Here is a 21,953-nt window from a genome sequence, read left to right as displayed (position 1 = left end):
TTTAAGCGTTCTTGTCCATGCATGGCATGGTTATCGTACATGTTATTCTACCAATTTTAATGTTTTTTACCCCACTAATAGCTAAGCTGAAATATTTTTGTCTCGGACGGTATGCGCGGGGTAAAGTGGCCGGGGCAAAGTGGCCACCCCCCAATTGACCATAAGTTGCTTCCATCTGGATAAAAAACGTTATTTATATTCAAATGTGTCGTCATGCATTCATCTTGGCCACTTTTCAGTTGCATGAGTTACCAAATAATGCAATTGAATGTTTATTTTCATGAAAATCCTTTCTTTGTTTACCTACAGGTGGAAGATGATAAAGTAAACATCCATCCTCGCTTAACCTTGTCACCATCAAATACCCTAGTCGTACACGAGGCAACTACTTTGTTTCTCATATCGGGACTTGAGAAGACGCCGGTGGCCGCTTTGCCCCAGGGTATGGGGCAAAGTGGCCAATATGCATAGGTTTAAAGTTTTGTCAATATCTTTCATATGTGAACGCCTTTGGAAATAAAACGCAGTTGAAATAAAAGGCAACTTAATAGGGATCACATTGGTATAGAAAGAATCTTTCCAAGTTTAAAAATCAAGCGTTGGCATCGTGAGAAGCGTTAGGGTGGCCGCTTTGCCCCACTCTCCCCTACTCTCTCGACCGGAACGAATCGTATAACGTTCCGGGTATGAATGGGGTTTTAATAATCATCAGACTCTTTTATCCAGTTTATAGGCGTAATGATTATGGCTTCTTCCCAATCTACCACGGTCTAGTTTTTGACAGAATCACAGCACTATTCAGCGCTCTTTGCTGCTCAGGAAACGTTTTGAAGACTCTCGCTTCCTATCGATTTCATGCTGTCTCGCTCCGATTGCTATTTATTTGACATGTCATGCGGCACCGACTGGACTGCCTGAGAGTACCGCACTGCCGAGAGTTTAGGGCTCAATGATAACATCCCACGTCTGTCGCCCCGTCCTCTCCATCCCTCCTCGCGGTCGGCGGCCGACCCATTACAGCCATGGCATCGCTGCAGCTATCGGCCGGAATGTAGTGCAGATATGAATGAGTCACAGTTTAGATTGCCGGACTCTGCTGGACTTTGAAGCGCCGCGGGGTAAAGATACGAACTGGGAGCCAACCGGATACTGGGTTTATTGATAGTGCCGTTTTCCACAAGTGGTTTCCGTGAAGCAGTATTCTGGTTTGGATGGAATGGGGTTTGATTGTTTGATCTTGAAAATTGTAACTTTCAAACTAATTGCGAAGAGTTCAGATGGTTGATGCGAAGAACTACTTATTTAATGCTGGATGCTACCAGCTATATTGCCATTGTTGTTTCCTTTGAATTTGCTAATATAGACAATGCAAATTTGGATAAGGCATCTAAGTGAAAGAGCAAACAGCAGCCTTACGGGTGATATTATCGAACACGGGTTATCGGGTTATCGGGTGTTTGCGGGTGATTATATCATCGATAGTTTGCAACAGATGCCTTCAGTAGGTATGATCAGATTGCCTGCCATCGAGAGGTGTATTTTTTAAACCTATCTAAGCCATATGAGATAAGTGACATTGTAGTTATCGATTTAAGTGTTCGCCCAATTTGACGTGATAAGATGCCGGGAAGATACCAACTGAAAATGCTATTTCTCTTTTTGATAGCTGTCAACGATGTTAATAAAATCGTCAACGTCCTGTCTTCTGCTCGACCTATGTGTATTAGCTAGCACGCAGGTTTCAGTGTAGTTAATGTGGGCGTGTTGGATGCCAGGTTTGTTCTATTAATGCAGCGTGGAAAACATTTTAGCTACGTAGCTGTAAACTGTCCAGACGCAGGTGAACGATCTTTTTTTAAGCTGGTCACAAAAAAAAAACACTCCGACTGAATAGCGATGGCTTTGATCGATGTGTTTTTTTTCACGTTTTATTTTTTCGTTAGATTAACGATCCCTGTGGCTGATGACCTTGGACTGTCGGTGCAAATGACATTTGCTGGAATGCAACTATGTACAATTAATATCACGCCATTAAAATAATGAATGTCGCTGATGTGTCGTCGAAGAAAATTTTCATTGTTCTCGACACAAAAAGCTGCACACTGTTAACAATCATTCATTCAGCCTGAGCATCGCAAACGCATCCGACCACACGATGTTCTCAAAGACATAAAATCTTTGTGGTCAAAGTTAGAATTCCCACAGAGCTTTTGCGGCTATCAAAAGTAAGTTTTGGGCTTGATTTTTGTCACAGTCTGCCAAACCCATGCAAAGCCTTCAAGTAATACAGAGAAATGAATTTAAGCTTGCATACTTCCTCAGATAAAAAGAGCTTTCAGCACTCTGTATCGCCAACGATTTGGCCAGTCACATTGGTCATATGATATGTTTGAGGAGACTTCAGCTGTACCTCTCACAATAAAGTTGGATTACGAAAGGACATTTTCTGTTTGTGGAAGAGGTGATGCTTTTTATGATTTCGTTTTATAGGTAGACCTTAAAGTCAAAGTTATATATCATTGCTTTGCATTTTTTACAATATGGTTACATAAAGCAATAGCAGAAGTTTTCATGTAATTACATTTATATCTAGGTGAACATCTCCTCAGCGTCGATGAACCTCGTACTGGCTGCATTGCAAAACCAAGTCGCGTGCAACCCAATATTGCAATGAAAGTAGGAGCTCTTTGCTTCTGCCAAACAAGCTGTGAATGATAACATTCATACCTCGCTGCTCATCTGCATAAAACTCTTATTAACCCGCCGAAAAACTCCGGTACCACGAGTCAAACCGGTTCAGCGAAACTCGCTCAGCGGTTTTTCCTCGCATCGCTCAACCGCGGTGCATGCCTGCCATGCTCTAGCCACTGACATGCAATTTCAGCTGAGTTCTTCACAAATGCTTTTACGATTTTGCTTCGGAAAGTCTTCAGGCTACACTACTACAATTCACGTTGTTTTGCTTGGCTGTGGTGAGCATCCATGACCATGCTCATTGCTCACCATACAGCCAATTAATTCTATTGGTGAGACACATCTACCGATGGCGTGGCTATGCCGCGGTAGGGTATATGACGTTCCTGTCTCGATGCAATGCGTTGTGTGTTCGGTCCGACTTATTACCAACGCTGTGCTCACAGCCGACCGGTGTTATTTGGACAAATGACACGCAGGTGGCACGCATGTGTGCTCTGGCGTGTACGCACAGCTGTTTCCCGACCCAGAGAGGCGCTCCCTCCCCCACCTGCCCCACTGCCCTCCCGTCCTCTCCCGCCCCACCTGTCCCATCCCATCTGACCCCATCTGACCAGCTCACTCAGCCCTGTCCCGCCCAGTGGCTACCCTCCCTCCTCTTCCCGTGCTGACCCCCACACTGCAGGGGGCAGAGTGGCGTACATGCGACCTGAAATTGAACCTCGACTGTTGTGAGAGAGTGAGAGAGGTGTGAGAGAGGGTAGGGACGCGATGGCGACCCGGTTCGACGTCTTTCTCAGCGAGTCCGCGGCTAGTTTTTGTGATGTTTACATCGTGCAAGGCGCGTTGTAAGCGAGTTGAAAACGCCGATGCGTTGCACTTCCAACCTGTTCGCTGCTGAGCTTAGTGCAGCCGAGCAAATGAAGCAGAAACCGTCAAGTTCTGTGGTCTGATTTCGATAATTGATGCAGCCGTGCGTTTTCTTCCCACGTTGTTTAGGATGGAATGCGGCCGTCAACAGTCGTTATGTTGGCTCGCCTGCGCTGCCGATCTGTCGATCATCCCATAGAGATATACATACTTTGTCGCTATGTGCTATCAGATGGGGACACATCCTGTCGATCAGAGTCAGAAATCTGAAACATCTTTTTTCACCTGTCACGAACGTGAACGAATGTTCGACAGCGCATTGAAGTGATGCTGACAAGCTCAGACCATCTACTTGGTTTGTCGAACTTGAACTGACAGGCAGCATCGTGTTTGAGTAAGCAATGATCAATGCTGACTGCAGACGTTGCTAGATTTCTTACGGAGGGCGAAGTCACTATCAATTGTTGTGGAAGACGCAAGCCCTCCTGAACGTTATTCAAGCTGAGCTCTAGGGCGTTTGAGAAATGTTGAACATTCCAATATCCTCCATCCCATTTTACGAGTCAGTGGAGACGATCTGAGAGCCATGTTTCTATTCTGGGAAAGACCTTGTGAGCGTTCCTACGTCCCAGGTCACGTCTCTAAAGATCTGGAGGCGTCCAAGTGCCCTAGAACAGCTCCCATTGTCGAACCAGACTATTTCGCCTTCTGCAGCATCAGCGACAGCATGTAAGGTGGGAGGCAACACACTAATTACCTTTTTAACACCTGCCAAACTAATTAGTACCTGCCTGACTGGGAAGCTGTCATTCTTCCGGTGCTTAACCTGTGACATCGTGTGACCCTGTCTGACCCGTGGTGACCTCTGTGACCCCCGTGGCACCCATAAGACATGGCTTATGGCTTTGGTCTAAAGTTGCGAAGGCTGTCGCGTGCCACCGCACTTACATTCTGATGGATGCGGTTTAGGTACGGAATATTCAGAGGAAAGGAAACAAACGCGACTTGCTGGTATATTGTGGCACGTTTCGCCTTCAGTTGTGACCTTGCATTAACCAGCCTTTTCGTAGTTCATATTGTTTCCCCTATCCTTCCTTACAATTGAAGTAATAATTTCACTTTTTATCTTTTTTTAACTCTGTCTTATTGCGAATCATTTTTATGTCTCCTTACCACGTTCTTGTGAGCGTTGTATTTCGAACTATCTCCCATGTTTCGTACATTGACTTAGATAAAACACATTTTACAAATGGAGTGCCACTTATTCTGATATCGTGCTCGTCTGTTGACTCACCGCTAGGTACGTTTACTAAGTCCCTGATTGATTTGAGGCAAGTCTGAAAATCTGAACGCAAATACCTGAGCTCCTATCAGCTTCCAAACATTCACGCGTGCCCGGGATTTTAACGATAACATTGATTGTGACTGGGCCTGCTATCGTATCAGACAGGACCAGATAGTGCGCGCTTCAGTAACTGCTACCGTTTTGTCTGTGCGGTTGTTCAGTTTAAGTGGTGTGCTGTGGTGCTGTGCTTGCTATTCTCTGGTTGAACTGACGAGTGACGGTATATTTGTAAGTGAAGCAGAGGGATAGTGTTGTGATCGATGCGACCTTAATTTTTCCTTCTCGGTAAGGTCGTGATTTGAATGTGTGAATGTGTCATCATCCTTGAAGATTTGTTGTGACTGGGAATTCTTACATAAGTGAGATGAGTTTGTGTTCAATCTGATATTGTGATTTCAGATTTATAGTTAATATGTACATTTTCCCTCTGCATCTCTCTCTCTTCTCTCTCTCTCATTCTCCCCCTCTCTCTCTCTGTCTTTCTCTCTCTCTCTCTACATTTAACTCACACCACTTTGTTGTCTACCACTCCAACTGCAGGTCTGCAGCACTACGACCCACGCACTACCTCTCCATTTCCTCATTTCCCACATCATCACCTGACTTTAATATCCTCTACACGCTCTATTGCTCACTGCTCACCATGCTCTCAAGCTGTCTCTTGTCTTTACTCTCCCTCGACATCCGCTACCATCCGTCGACCACCCGGTGAGAGCGTGTCCAAACTTCAGCCTACACCGTGTCTAACCATCTCTCACACCGTGTCTGACCATCTTACACCGTGTCTGACCATCTCCACACCGTGTCATCGCCTTCGCAAAGCCGACGGGCTGGTTTTGCTCGCCTCTGCGTGTGTTTGTGTGTCTGTCTAGTGCGTGGTCTGTGGTATGCAATGAGAACAAAATTATACAGTAGAGCCGGGAAATCAGACAAAATTCAGCGAATTCTCACGGACATTGATATGCACGTTCTTCAAGCTTGGTGAATGATAGATGCTTTGATTTTGCTTAGCTGAGTTCAGGTTTATGCAGTGTAATAAGGCATTATGCTCTTACCAACGGACAGGAGACAGTAGCAAAATGACGTAGTGCATACTATATTTCAAGCCCCACTTGGTTGGCTGCTCGTTTGAAGCCATCGCTGTCACTCCATATGCAGAAATTGAGGATGAAGGAGGCATTGAACACTGGGAGAGGCAAAGCATACGACATAGATGAGTAGTGGACGCGAAGGAGACACGAAGAGACATGCGAGAGACATGTAAGAGACGTTGGAAAGTGCAGACTCCCAGAGCAGAGTGGGGACGCTTCGACTCGAGTGACGAGTATGTGTGTTCATGTGTCCGTTCCGCTATCTCCCGCGTCTGGGACGGCCAGCGTGAAACGGCCCATCGGCCGTGCTCTCTCTTTGAACGGAATACGATTAGCTGTCCCCACCAACCGGCAGCTTTGCCACCTGGACTGGCCAACGCCTGGTCCGGAGAACTGAACGGTAGGGCGGGGCGGAGCGGGATAGTCACTGCGTGTTTGTGGGCTCGCGCGGCCGCAGCGAAAGTAATGTCACGAGAGAAGTGGGCTAACCATTCCTGTGGTCAACTTAGATTTGTGTGTTGGTTATGACTGAAAGGCTCACTTCATGAAACTAGCCAGTGTTCGACGCGCCGGGTAGAGCCTACGTGTATCTAGCTAACCACAATCTGTCCATTTAGATTGACTTGCAATGGTGGAAAGCCGTCGTATTGTGGGCTGATTGCTAATAAGTGAATCTGAATCTTAATCTGAATCTAGATAAATTCGTACACTTTTTGGACGTGTATTATTTGATGTGCATTAGATACTCTTACTTATGTGCAACATATACCCCTCGCTAGTATTTCACCTGACTACGAAACGTCATCCGCACTTCCCTAGCTGACAAGCACCCGCACCCTGCCGTGACGGCCCATCCCACCAGCACCCGACTGTGAAGGTCACGGAGTTCACTCACACGGCACGTGCCCGGGTCGCTATTGGTCCCATTGTGGCACCTGCACGCTGGACTGCCTAGCGGAACTGCCACGGGCGGCAGAGCCGTTTCTGCGTGGGTGAACTGAGTAGGGGATCCAGAGCTCCTTAGAGCAGCAGACCGTGCAGGAGCTCTGAATAGAGCCTGGGGTGCGTTGCTGGTTGTCTTTGTGGTTAAGGGCTCTGATGGGTCTGCCATGACTTAGACCGCCATGACTAGACTCCGTTATGATTCCGCTTAATCTATCCGTTTCCTTTAGCCTGGCTCATGACGCTATCATGCGTCCTTCTGATTAGCTGATTGTTTTTTTTTATCTACATGAGTAGATATGTCTCAGCACAGCCTCATTACCGAACTACTTATCTCACTTGTCGTGAAATCAACCAAGGACTTTTCGCCTGCCTTGGAGAACATGGTCAATGGTCATGACTTTGAAATACATTGGGATGTGTGAATATTAAATAGCCGAAGCTCAATAGAACTTCTTTCGAGGCGTAACTTTTCATCGAATCATTGACATCTCTTTGATGTGTGATGCTTGATGAGGCGATGCTTGATGTATTCGTCTGAAACCTTTAAAGTTTGCTCGACGACTGTCTCTAATAGGTCGTTCCATTCAGTGTCTGAAACGACGAAGGTTTTACCTCTCCCTGGCGGCAGAAGTCAACCTTTGCTTCATTCAGTGCGACTCCGTTCTTGGCTCTGAGAACTCGCTCTTGACGGCACCTGTGCATTTTCTGTGCTTGGAATGCAAAGTTGGCGCACCCAGCGGATGTTTACAGAGCGGTCTCTGAGGGCGCTTTTGCGGTCGTGGATCGGGGGCTGGAGGAATGGGAGCTGAATCAGAATGGGGTGGTTGGGGACAAAATGGTGTGTTCAAAAGCTGGGATGGTAGCGAGTTGATTTTAGCATCATAGCATAATTTTAGCATCCATTTAGCAAGTTATCTTAGTGGACGAACTTCTTCGCTGGATTTGATGTGTGTCTAGCGCTGTGACCAGATTAAACGGAAAAGATACACGAAATAAATAAATGGACTACCTACCGTGTTTCTGGTGACACTTTTTGGGTGATTTGAATGAGCGGCAGAAGCAGGGATAATTTTGATATAGCTTGTTGAGCGCTGACATTCATCTTTATGTACGTCTTTTTCTCTATCCAGCCGCGGGTTTTATGTGTTTACTCGATCGACCCGTCCCTGTTACGTTTTTATGCGTCTTTTTGTCCCATGTTTTACTGACGTCTATATTGACTTTCCGTTTTTTCTGACTTGTCCCGACTTCCGGCGTCGTTTCCGGAGTCAGGTCCAACGTCACCAGCTTGGTGATACGTGACTCAGTAAGACCCATTGTGGCAGTTTGTGGCACTTTGTGAGCGGGAGATGAGCTGGAACTTGATATGTTGTTACCTGAATTATGCTACCTTAAGTGTGTTACCTGAGCTATGTGACCTGACCTTTGTGACCTGACCTGACCTGACCTGAGCGATGTGGCATCTTGACTTATGCTGCGTAAGCCATCTTAACTGTTAAACTTTATCTGTATTACCGTGTTTCCTAACCTGTGTTACCTGGTATGACGTCTAACGCTGTCTGATTCGGTGTGACCTGACCTGCTGCGACCTCACTCAATATGACCTGACATTACCTGACCTAACCCTGCGCTCCGTTTCAGGAGTCTGCCCCCGGTCAGGAGCGGAAGTCGGTGGTGTTCAGTGAGCCAGAGGCGGAGGTGCGTCTGGCCGCTGAACCCTCCGAAACGCCCGAGGACCTTGGGCCGACCTCGACCCAGGTCACCGATCAGGTCACCAGCTGCGCGACCTCTACGACCAGCATCGACGGAGGCTACCAGGGCGACAGCGAGTTCGACACAGGTGAGGTCACGGGAGAGGAGTAAATGGGGAGTAAGACGTCTACCAGGGCGACAGCGAGTTCGACACTGGTGAGGTCATGGGAGAGGAGTAAATGGGGAGTAAGACGTCTACCAGGGCGACAGCGAGTTCGACACAGGTGAGGTCGTGGGAGAGGAGTTATCGGGGAGTTAGGCGTCCACCTGGTAGACGCCTGGTGGTAGACTCTACCATGGGGCGACAGAGGAATGAACAGGGAGTTGGGCGTCTACCAGGGCGGCAGCGAGCTCGACACATGCTTTGCTAATTTACCTTCGTAACTGCTTTTTGGTTGTAGAAACATCCGCAATAATCCGTCTATTTGTTATCCCTCTTCTAAACACTAGTTCGTATACTGCATTCCTTTCATGTCCTCACTTGTATCACTGGATGTGAAAACGATTCCCTGGAAGCGGTTGCAGATTAGGTGCTAAGAAGAAACACTTAATTTGCATGAATGCGCGCCTATCACCCTTGTTTTATCCCGCAACTACACTTGCTTGGAATGAAGGGTACAAAACAATAACACCTCGCAACTTTGCTTAATCCGATCGACACATCTTTCTTCCGAGAACGCAACGCTGGATAGGTACTGCTGAGTAATGCGACAACAACGACGCTCGGATAATGTATTTGAGACATTTGTCTTCTACTGTCGCTTATCGACATTTCTTAGAATTTGGCTTGAGAACAGATCGCTGAGCAAGTAGAAACATCCGTGTATCTGATGGATCAAAGTACTAGGCATTACAAAAGAATAACAAAATATCAGTAGAGTTTCACTTCCTACCGAAGTAATGGGCCTAATAGCTGTGTTAACACCGCAGTTTTAGCCGTGAGCGGACCAAACAGGAACATTTCTTCTTAGCCCTTACTTTACCTTGCGATCCTTACAATCAGGACTCGGTCCGACGGCCCAGTTTCATGACCTCAGGCTCGCCTGCCGTGAGGCACGTTTTGAGCACATCGGGAGCTTTCATGTTCCTCGAAGGGCCGGCGGCTGCACGTTCCAACATTGTTGGCAGTAATAAGATCGTCGGAATCCCCCACACATTCCGTGGCTGACCGACCTGCCCAGCCGGAATACACAGCCAAATGCGCGCCATCTGCTGTCTCTGCCAGCTAGGCGAGGCATTGCCATCTTCACTATACAATACATAGGGGAGAGCGGGGCCAGTTGAACCACTTTTTATATATTGACATGCACAGCGAGATCTAGTTGTCGTATCGAAAAATGCACAATGCCATGAAAAAATATGCTCTTTTGGCTTTATTTTAAGATATGTAAAATTATGTTTCAAACATATTTTGCTGCCAAACGCATGCTTATAAAACAGCTCTACGCCCGTTTCAAATGACCCCGATGCGAGGGTCAATTGAACCAGCCCATGGGGTCAATTGCACCTATCCTTAACAATGGGATGGTTTCCTCTTTAAGGCCACTTTCTTAAGGAGATATTTTGTCCGGTTTACTTTTCCAAGTGCTACATTCAATAGGTCGTTGGAGAGCTAAAAGTGCAAAGTTCCTCATAATAGGTGACATAAAGTACATAGACTATGGTAAAATGGGCGGTTGAGGAAAATGAGAAATATCTCAGGCTTTAGTGTGCTTTCAAGCAAAAGGCTGGAGAAAAAGGGGTCAAAAATTGAAATCTATTAAACTACTATTTCAGTTTAAAAGCTCATTTCAAAGGTGGACTATTTCCTTTAATGTTTACAGCCCCTGAACAATAACCATTGCAAAGGTCACCGGGGTCCATTGAAACGGCCTGTGGCCCTGTTTCAACTGACCCTCAGAGAAACGTTTCAATTGACCCCATCCGCTCCCGCCATCTCGCACGCGCCGTAAAGCACATGTCAAACGAGCTGGAGGGACGGCATCATGCTGAATGAAGGGCCAAATAAGGTGTTATTCCGGAGCCAGGAGTTCTTCTTTCAGCAAACAAAGGTATATGAGATATCACAAAATATTCATAACAACGATTTCTCCCAAACGCCCCTCAAAAACACAAAAACAAGTGTCAAATCAAAATTACCGTCCGTTTGCCGCCCAAACGCCGTTGACAAAGGAAGTGGTCGAGCGCGGATGCGCAGTGGTGTCGGCAACGCCATATGTTGCATACTGTTGAAAATAAAGCCATGTTTCATCTGACCCCGTGTTTCAACTGGCCCCGCTCTCCCCTACATATATGTGTTTGGTTACTATACATATATGTAAAACATTTTTTCATATATATAGCCTGAAACTGTCCATTGTTGATGCTCCGATGAATATTATATATCACAGCTATTTAAGGGAATGTTTTTACCAGCTAACTGACTAAAAAACAAACTTGCTATGGCTCGTTTTGCTGCGGGCGCCACGTGCAGGGGCTCTCAGACATCATTTGCGACCTCTCGACTCGGCAAGGTCATTAGGTCATTCCGTGGCCGCCGCAGGTCAATCACCATACTGGGTGCGTCCCGGGACCGGTTCACTGCGACGGCCGGAAGCCACTCCGCTCGTCCTGAGCTTCACCACACCTTCAGTCTCTCCTCCAGCCGACACACCCTTCAGACAGTGACATTCTATCTGGCATCACATCGCTCAGCTGGCAACTCAGCTGCCGACCCGGCGCGGTGGGCAACAACACTCTGTTGATTTCGCGGCGGCTGCTGCTGCTGCTGCCAAGATCGGCGTTCCGTGGAGATTGTTCTGCGGATTTGATTGGGGTTGGCGGTGGTGTTTGTGTGGGGTGTGAGCTCATCATTACACCGCAGCGATGCGGGTTCACGTATCTCCAGTCGGAGGTGTAGACAGACGTGTGGCTTTTTACGAGTCTTCGGACATGGAGTGAATGGGTCTCAAGTGTTTGCTCGTGGAAAACATAACTAGGGAAAATATTTTTTTTCGCATGGATATCCAAGAAGGACCCAACCGACTTAATCCAATGACATTCCGCTGGAGAAGTGTGTCTCGCACGGCTGGAAAATGTGCATGCAAATGTCAATATCTTTTTGTCACTTTCATTCTTGTGCTTTGAAGAGCTAGTCATTGAGGTAATACTTTTTGTAAGATATCGCTCAAGAGAGGCTGCAGTCTGCAATTCAGCGGCGTATCGCCATTAGTCAAAGTGATCACACATTTATGGGCCACCGCAGACTCATTCAAGCTGATGAAGCAAGGGAAACCTTCAATCAAACCTTGCTTATGTCGCTGAAACTACACGACGTGCCTGTCGGTAAACCCGAAACATGTCTCGTGACGCGTTAAATCCTTCCTGGAAGCTGTCGGCGCTTTCTATTTGGGTCTGGCCCGGTCGTCAATCTCCGTGCGCCATCCGCCTGGCTGTGGCGCTCCGTCTTCTCACACTTCATCGCACAAATCGGCTCGTGGATGCCTCTCTCTTGGCCGGTTTTCATCGTCAGCTCTCTGCTCTCGTTTCGTGTTTCGTGGCGTTTGCGCCACCGCGAAGCCACGCCTGAGGCTCTGGAAGCTTTAGGGATTAATGACCTCGTGGACAGCTAATTAGTTGCCAGTGTGGTGTCTGGTAAAAGGCCGTCTAACGACGGCTCATCTGAAGTAGACACGCTGCTGCTGGGTGTGTTTATTATGTGTTGTCAGGCGCTGTGGACCTCCATGACTTGTGGTTAGCTGGTGCTTTCATTCGCCGCCGTCCGAGACATGAAACAGGCTGGCTGTCACTGAGTCCCAACGCATAAGCCTGTCCCATGCTGCTATGGGATGCCATGCAGTCACGCGTTGCGTGCAACGTGAATGTTGAAGGACGTGTCCGTTAAATAGATAAGGATGGATCAAATTACTTTGAAATGATCATGAGTTGAAAAGTACCCGGTCTTTTCAAGCCACTGGCCTCCGACATAGAATCTCTGGTTTAGGATAGCCATTCTGGGGCATCCGTTATGCCAAGGCAGCACGGCGTAGGTAACAAAGCATGTAGATGGTCCTTATCTTGTAAATTTCTGCAACCCGTAGTGCCCAGTTGGCGTATACAACTGTTGAAACTTTGTATGGTTAATCGCTGTCGTCGATCGCTATTGTTGAACTTATATATGGTGGTTAAATACAATTACCATATTCAACACTGCTTTGGTTGTCTCTTGCACGCCTACGGTTAGACATGAGCGACATCTAATACGAGTAGCTCTCTCGAAGATATCGGCAATAGTGGTGGGCCCTAGTAAGCTTGACAGGTATGTACTGGATGCAGTTTCGACGCATTTTGTTGCAAGAAATATATGATCGTGATTGAATCATCAATCTTTGAAATGCTGTCGCATAATTTTCAATTAGAGGCAAGCGAACAACGGAGGAGTCCACATCAAGCGACGTCACGGTGAACTACACACAATTCCGTCCACGTGATGATGCCCAAACACGCAGCGTGACAGTTTCGTTACGCGCCACCAGCGTTGTAGCCGTCCTCCTACTGTGGAGACAGGCTGACTGACGTGACGCGGACGGCCTGCGGCGTGACGTACCGTCACGTGACGCGTGACGACCGTCACGGGCGTGCTCCGGACTGCGGACACAATGGTCGCCCGACAGGATTACCTGTCAAACGATGATCACGGTGCAGTCGTGGTGAGGGCGCGATGGAGCTGTCAGGCTGCGCGATGTGGCAATGGTGAAATGTCGCCAGAGCGGTAGTGGAAATTATTAGGGAAGAGGTCGTTGTTCATATGGCTGTTCATTCTTCACGCAACCTTACGCTAAAATATTAGAAAAGTGGCACACTATTCATGCTGTTTGATCTTTATATCGGCGACTTACTGTCGTACATTCTGCTAGAGCCTCGCTGTATGACAGATATTCGGCTGAACAGTCGACAACGATCATCTTATTATTTTTTTTTTCTCTCAAACGTAGAAGTCATAGAAAAAACTCAAGTGGTCGTTCGTTCGTGACGACCATCTATTCTATGGCTTCTGGCGTCAGCATTCGGATTACTTTGTGTGAATGTCCTACCTACTCAGCATCTTGTCATCGTCCTCACTTGCCCACCTGTCCCGTCCCATACCATCCAGTCCAGTCCTGCCATGTCGTGCCCTGACCTGATTGCTACCCAACCCAACCCGTCTTGACGCAACTCGACCCGACCTGTTCCATCCCCTCCATTTTCTTTCTTCCCATACTACCCCTTCCCATCCTTTTGTCGTTCCTCCGTCAGACTGCAGGGAGCTCCGTTGGGACGACTGCGTTGTTCCTCGTTCGACGTAACCTTCCCCGTCACCCCCTGGCGCCGGTCCCAGGTCGGGTCGGTCGTATAGGCGCACCATAAACACAGCCGATGGGCCGACGGTCGAACGTTCCCGGGCCCATACTGCGTGCCAGACGAACTCAGGGGAAGGGGAGGGAGGGGGAATCCGGGCTCGAACCTGATGGCGATAGGACGGAAGTGAAGCTGTTGGAGTTTATGTTGTGCACATTCAGTTTAATTTTTGAAAAAAAAGCATAAGAAGGGATAAACAGGAAGCGTAGGGTCGTGGTAACAAATTTTCTTGTTCGTAAAATGCGCCTAGAACTCAGAAGATGTGCCCCAAATTCGTATGAGTTATTACCCGTCCACTTTTTACAACCCCAGCCGTGGTTACTGCAGATGAGCGTCCATTATTTTGTTTTCATTGCTCTTCCATTCTCATCACTCACTATCATATTCCTCACTCATGTTGTATTTGACCCACCATTACCGGTAGTCACACCCGCAGTGACGTCACGCCACCCCTTGTGACGTCACGTGTGGCCCGCCGGCGGCGTTATGTCGCGTGTAATGGTCACACCTGTCCTGTCCGTGCCCGGTGATTGCTCTGATAGGACCGGACACCATGCTCTGATAGGACCGGATGGTGTTCATCGATCAATATTAGTCGGTGGGCGTGATGGGCGTCGGCATAGAGCACAACTGGGACACGCAGAAATGAGGACCGAGAGGGAAATGTGTTGGAAGGGAGGAGCCATGAGCTTTTCACTGAAAACAAAATGACACAAAAAACGACTAAAAACGCACAGGCAGAGCGTGTTAACTAGGCTTTCTTGTGTACCCTGCATCGTGCATTTTTTGACCCGTCACAGACGTGTCAATTTACAAATGTGTTAACCCAGTCGTGTTGTGTCCTAAAACACAATATCATTGTGTCTTCAACACATAAGGCTTGTGTGAATATATATGCAGAATACAAGGTAAATGTGTTACTAAATTTAACACAAATCGCAAGTGAAAGAAGGAAACACGTGGTGATTATGTAGTTTGTTGCCGGGGCGCAGTTGAAGGGACTTTGGCTTTGGCTGGACAGGCTGACCGCCAAAGCCGGGCCCCGAGTGGAATCGGGCGCTCGGGTGCGGTCAGGGCTGAGTACCCGGCCGGCCGACCCATACGGTCAGGGCGCGGTCAGGGCTGAGCACGCGGCCGGCCGACCCATACGAGGCCGCCGACCCATACACGAGCTGGAGTTGCGCCCGGTCGTCCACTTCAGAGCCGAAGGGTGAACGCGTCACGTGGACGGTTCAATCAGAGCACCAAGTAGCGATGCCCCAATTTGGAGGACTACTGTACAATACAGTTGTCCAGACAGCCGGGATAAATTTACAGCCACCGATTTTTCCAAATATATCCTATATAGATCGAGGAGTTTCTTCCTCCAAGCAGACGTTAATTAGCTATGCTTCAGCTTGCACTTGATATAATCAGCGCATATTGCTCTAGACAATTTATCATGTATCGACTCCCTCGGTTGTATTGTGCATTTTGACCTTTCTCAAAACACTTTGGCAAATTTTTACAAAAACCCAGCATAAAAGTCGGTGCTCGAAAAACGCCCTCTATTATCCCCATCTGAAGTTAAGGCTCAGAGGTCGCTCACTGGTGGATGGCACGGTGTATTTGTGCAAGGGTACACGTCTACCATATCCGACAACACATGATTTCGATACACTGATGCATTACACCTTTTTGCACTCAAAATAGGCATCTTTTCATTCAATTTCGGCGAATTGCATTCAATTTTAGCGATCTCTCATTTGCTTCGAATAGAGAGATCGCTGAAATTGAATGCAATTCGCCGAAATTGAATGAAAAGATGCCTATTTTGAGTGCAAAAAGGTGTACATTCGTCCAGCGTGCTTGGCACGATAAAATTGTGTCACTATTCTGTTTTATGTGTTATCAAACGTGTCGAAGGTCCCGCCAAGCGTGAAAATACTCAGCCGTATTGTGTTTTGGGTGCGGTTAACACATGACTGATGTGTTACCAGTACAGAACATGCCCTCACTGTGTCGATTTGTTTTCAGTGTTGTGTGCTGTTGTACAGAAAAAGTTGAAAAGGTGATGTGGGCGAAGGATACCTATTATACAACCAACATCAACAACAGGGTTGCAATAAAGATGGAGTGGTGTGCGGTTACCGGTGGTGTGCCTGTCCCGTAACTCATTTGGTAGAGCATTGGACTCCCGGTGGTGAGAGCCCGGGTTCGAGACGCTCCGGCGCTCGATATTTGAGACTCCTGACGGGGATGGTCTGCGGTTGGTGGGAGCAGCAGCAGCCAGTTGAAGTCAGTTGAGTGGGACAGGCCGTGTTCGGCTTTGAAGGGCACGTTAAACTTTGGCTTCTAAATTCTCCCGATACCCGGAATTGCGCGATTGGACGGTAGGGGTCGGGGTCTACGCAACAAGCTCTGCTTAGCGTGGGCTCTGACTCTGTCAATCCGTCCATTCAATCATTCGAGCTAAATTTATAAAAAAGGTGACTCTTCCAATTGATGCCGTAAGTGGTAGCATCAAGGTGGCATCAAATCAAATGCTTTGCTCTTGTAATTTTGCGTTCAGACAAATGATGTCCTTATACGGAAGTTCATTATATGGAATGCTATGTTTTGACTGGTCACGAGAGGTCTCGGAAATTACCATCATAAAGCGGCTCATTACTCTGGACTTAATTTCGTCGTGCTCCCGACCTAATCTTACAATTATATTTATAAAGGATGTGCAATGCTTGCTGCTTTAATAACTTTGCTATGTTAGATGGCCACTTCTATCGGGCGTTAAATGACGCCGTCCGTTTTTGTCGAGACGACTGCTTTCCGTCGGTGACCTGCGAGCTCGGCAATTACCTCCGAACGTGAGCCGAATTCTGAGCGGCCCCGGGGAAAGTTTGGCGCGTGTTCCGGGCCGCTGAGGGGCGGGGGCGGGAGGGGAGGGGTGTCACGTGACCCGTCGGTGGGTCGGTCGCTGGCGGTGACCCGGCTCGTCGCGGTTCAGACGTGCTGTTTGCGGAAAACAGTCGCCAGGGACGCGGGGTAATTTGGCGCGCCGTGGACTGTTTGGTCTCCCACCGGCTAAAACTCAGCGGAGCGCGGCAAAATCTGGAGCCAAAACGTGGCGCCAAAAAGCCTGGTGGTCTTGGTCGGTGGACCACAAGCTGGTGCTGTGGTTGCTGGTTGGCGCACTGACATGAACTGTGTGACCTGCTGCGATCTGACCTCTGGACTATTCTGGTACGGCGAGGCAGTGTTGGTAAAAAGCTGCAGGTGCAATATCTCTTCAACAAGTGTCGGTCGGCAGTGGTATCCCGGCAGGATAAACAATTAAGATTATGAACCCTTCTTTGTCAACGTCGTTCACTTGCTAACGAAGTGCAGCAGCTGTTCAGTGTTCATGCTTGATATTTGTGCATCTGTCCTACGTAATTTACAGCTTGAGCCGGGTCCCCTTTATTTCATTATTTGTAAACCATTGTCATTCATTATGTGGCGCCGTGCCGGCTAATTTTGACTGCAAGGCATGAGCCGACTCGTTACAAACCAGACTCGTATTGATGGGCTCCACTGCGAGCACCTCTGTGACATCGCCGGCACTATTTATTAGTGGTTGCCAAGCAACGGCGGTGCTATTTCAAACACATAACACTGCTGACATTGTATGCAGTGACAGTGAATAAACACCATAAAATATGCGCCTTATGTGGGTACGTTCCGTTCACTATGACGTGTTGCATGGGTGGACGACAACAAACAACATGTGTTGACTGTCTCGGTCACTTCCTTTCACATGTTGAACCAAGCAGAGTAGTTAAAGGATATATGGGATGTGATACCGTGAGGACGAGAACGAGGACGATGAACGCTGAATAGGAACACGTTTTCAATCCTACATACGCTGCGGAACTTGCGTGACCTACAACAGGAACCGATTCTTACAGCACGCTCAGGGGGAGGTTATAAGCTTTCCGGAAGCAAAACTCCTTCATGAACCGGTACCGAAGTGAGAAGCTCCTGTAGTGCCTGGTCACATAAGAGTGATCCCACGCAACTTGTTTTTCCGGTAACCTGGTGGCCTCTCATGGGGGGGGGGGGTGCATACCGGTCCTCCCCCTCTATTGTAGTGGGGGGGGGGGGGCAGAACGCGTGCCGCTGACCCAGCGCACTGTGCCTTACATGGAAGCATCGCAATCCCTGCAACCCGTGCCTTTCATGTTGACTTCCAGCTGAAGCTTAAGACATAGGACCAACTTGAGCTGATTGGCTTGCTCCTTCAGACTCCTTCAGAATAATTGTCAGATGACTTTGTGTATTTAGATAACCGTTGAAAATGAACGTGTTTCACGCCTCGGTGCTAACTGTGGTCGATTTTGAACAAAAGCCGTCAACTGTAAGATATTATACGTGTTGAAACTGATACATATCACTGTTGTGAATCCGAAACTTCAGCACAAAATTCTCTCGTGACCGCATGTGACCTCTCTGCCCCCAGGCACGCCGAACGAGGACCCGACTCGACCTCCGCCGCGACTGGACGTCCTCACCGACTCTGACTTCTGCAGCGAGGGAGCGGCCGGCACGGAGTCAGAGGCTGAGCATCGACTCACTGACGACATGGAGTCGAGCGGAGTCTACTCGGACGCCGAGTCGCGCCGCTCCGTGGAGCCCGATCGTGAACCGGTGAGTCAAGGAGTTGGGGAGTTGAGACGAGTTGTAAGATTGAGTGGAGTCGGTTGACACGGGGAGTCAGGTGGCCTGTAAGTTGTTAGGAGCGGGGGACCTGTGCATCGGTAAATCTGAGGGGAAGTTTTTAGCCGGGGCTGGCGGGTGAGTCGTGGGTGAGTCAGCGAGCATTGACGAATCGGAGCCATCATAGGATGGGCCGTGGTTCTTGGGGTTGAGTTGGGGAAAATGAGCTCAGCTTAGTAGGCATCGACCTTTGAACCGCGGTGATCGCTTCAACCAAGCGTTATCCAATGTGATATTCATTCCTCAATGCATTCAATTCGTATTGCTTTATCCACCTTTATCTTTTCAAGAATTTAGACGTAACAAGAATCGCCTATCCTCAATGTTCATCCAAGCGAGCGGCTTGTAACCGTCAGGTAGCTCACGGATTAAAAGGCCAACAGAACCCATCCGCCATGGGTACCGGGAATCGCTCAGCCATCCCGACATAGCTAATGCATTGGCCGGGTGTCGTGTGCCTTAGCAAGACATTGCACAGACACTAGGGTCAGCCGATAAGTACGTTTTCCGTGTTAGCCCGCCTGCCCGGCTTTCGTAAGTGAACAATGACCTTTCAGTGACCCGGGCTTTGACGGGGTCATGTCGGTGACGAGGGACAGACGATGACAAATTGTCATTCGTTAAGAGGACGACCATGACCAATAGAGTTCAGGGCTCATGCGACTTGTCACCGCGGCTAAAGGCTATGTCGCTCTTGACCGCGGCTTTCAAGGGTTATAGATAGGTCATCGATTGTCTGAGCTGATATCTAGCAGAGCATTGGGCTTCGACCTTCAATTCGTGGTCAAGTTCAATGTCGCGTTATGTGTCTGAAACGTGGTAGATTTGAAATTAGTGCTGCCTTTTCAATGCACTATGTTAATGAAGTGGGGCATCTCTAGAACGAAATTGATGGTGTTTATTTGGACTTGGTGCGTAAAAAGCTGTCCTACGCATTGCAAGTGTACTTGGATTTAATTAGAAGATCCCTTCGTGTTAGCCTTCCCTGTCACCCTCCCGTACAAGACCATACATGCATCTACGAGCAACTAATTGAACGGACGTCTCCTAATCACTTTCATTCACGTACGTGAATAGAAGACGCCGCCCTCGCTCTCCTTGCACCTCACTGTGCATCACTAGACCAGCGAACGGATCCAAGGCCGTTCCTTGGCCTTCGCCCCGGCACTCCGGAGGTTACACTCAACAAAGATGCGGTCCAGACGTGGTGTAAAACTACCCCTGAACAATGGTAACTGAGCTTTTATGCACGTCAACATCGCAGCTATGTCCTGTGGGGGGGGGGGGGGCATGACGGAAGGCTGAAGGGTGGTTTGGCGGGATTCCTGACGTGCTACACCAGAAGGGTGGTTCACACCGACCCACGCGGGATGTGTTGAAGAGGAGTTCCCACCGGTGCGGTGTATCGAACTCTGTGGTATCGTCTCTGTGATCCGCAGACTAGGATTATGGCTGTAATGTGGCGGGATATGTCCTGATGTGGTTATGTAATGATAAGATTTCGTTGAACATCTGTATTCTGCAGGAATTGGTTACCGGATAAGGTTTTCTATATAAGTGAACTTTGCAAGTTTCAGCGTACATTTTCCAATGCCGTCTTGCTGAAGTGTTTTGTGTGAAGTATTTTTTAGCTGATATTAGTATAGTACCACTTACGAAATTTTTCAGCCCACATTGACTGCGATTGTTTTTTTTTTGTCGCAGACCGTTTCTGACACACACCGTTTCTGTCGCAGATCGAGGCCATAGAAGAGACTGAGGAGACGACACTCACTCCTGTGAGAGAATCTGCCTCCGAGCTGGAGTTTCCGCCTTCTGCCGAGTCCACCCCCTCCGCCGCCGCCGCCACTGCCACTTCTGCCGCCCCCGCCACCGCCGCCGCTGCTGCCGCCACCCCGGAGCCAACGCCGCCGGCCCGTCGTCGTGACCCGATCCCGAGTCACGTGGTCCGCGCCCGCGAGCCGCCGCCCAAGAAGGAACCCATCAAGATGAACCACCCGCTGCCGCGCAGAAACGTCCAGAGCAAGCTGCGCTCGATGCTGGAGTCGCCCTCTCCGGCGGCGGAGGCGGCGGCGGCGCGGCGGCCGGCCCGGCCCGCTCGCAAGGGCCGCTGGGACGCTGTGATGAACCGAATCGAACAGAATAAGAGTGAGGAGAAGACGCGACCTCGGAGAGAGGTGAAGAGCAGGCTGTACGAAGGCGTGACCCCCGCCAAAGGCACCCAGAACGGCTCCCGGAAAAGTCTCAGGTGAGTGGGGAGAAGGGGAAACGGGCGGAGGGGGAAGGGGAGGAAGGAAACGCATGAAAAAACTCTGAATTTTTCTTTGATTGCCGGAAAGGAATTTTTGCGAGCTCTTGAAAGGAAAAACACATCGAAGTAACGAGCATCAAACAATCCTGTATTTTGTTATACGCAGAATTGGGGTCCTGTATCGATATTTTGAGCCATGTATCGATTTGTCAAGCGTAGTAAAGAATGCAGCTTTTTTGTAGCTGGTCCTCGTCGTTTTCACTTTCACATTCCTTTTGATGTAAATCAGATGGATTAGTAACCTTTTGCTCATAACTAATGTAAGCCAAAAACAAATCCAAAATATATTTTCGGTGCTGGACCTTCTTCAGTGGAATCAAAGGTTACTAATCCATCTGATTTCAAGGTTACTAATCCATCTGATTTCCATTATAATCATAATCATGCTCAAAAAAACGTTTCACACCATTCAATCATTCCTTTTGATGTGGTCCATTTTTATTCATTTCTTTGAGCCATTCTAGCTCCTTGCTTTCTTCATGTACTGATTTTGGCCATTAAACTTGAAGAACCCGTATTTATGACTAGGGCCGAACTGACGGCTGAATTAATCATGTGGGCGAAACCCTGTCTGCCTTCCATTGGACCGGTAGCCGGCGGGCGTCACTCCGGTGGCTTTCCACGTGAGTTTGTGGCTGCCGGGTCCGACCCGCGGCCCGCCCGAGCCGCCTATTACCGCTAATGGGCCAATGGCGTAACACCAGCCTGCCCTGAGGGTAGCTGCGCGGCGTCTTCGCTGCTTGAACGGGCACTGGGGCGCTCGAAGACTGGCTAGTAACTGTGGCGTGTTTTGTCTGTTGGGTGCTTCCGACCACTCGACCGGAAATCTGCCCGACCG

The 21,953-nt window shown here is 48.6% G+C and overlaps 1 protein-coding gene across 6 annotated transcripts in view; it reads left to right on the top strand.

Moving 5' to 3' along the window:
• LOC122385473 (protein piccolo-like) overlaps positions 1 to 21,953 on the top strand; it is a 159,557-nt gene that overhangs the window by 21,268 nt on the left and 116,336 nt on the right. For all 6 annotated transcript variants that reach the window (XM_043373790.1, XM_043373796.1, XM_043373792.1 and 3 more), the window contains 3 exons: positions 8,587 to 8,785; positions 18,548 to 18,735; positions 20,541 to 21,052. In XM_043373790.1, the coding sequence (XP_043229725.1) occupies positions 8,587 to 8,785; positions 18,548 to 18,735; positions 20,541 to 21,052 (899 nt within the window). The remainder of the gene's footprint in view (positions 1 to 8,586; positions 8,786 to 18,547; positions 18,736 to 20,540; positions 21,053 to 21,953) is intronic.

The sequence above is a fragment of the Amphibalanus amphitrite genome, unplaced genomic scaffold, assembly GCF_019059575.1.
Source record: "Amphibalanus amphitrite isolate SeventyFive unplaced genomic scaffold, NRLGWU_Aamphi_draft 000220F_arrow, whole genome shotgun sequence".
Lineage (NCBI taxonomy): Eukaryota > Metazoa > Arthropoda > Thecostraca > Balanomorpha > Balanidae > Amphibalanus > Amphibalanus amphitrite.
The sequence above is the reverse complement of the archived record's forward strand: the minus strand, read 5'-3'. Positions and strand labels throughout refer to the sequence as shown.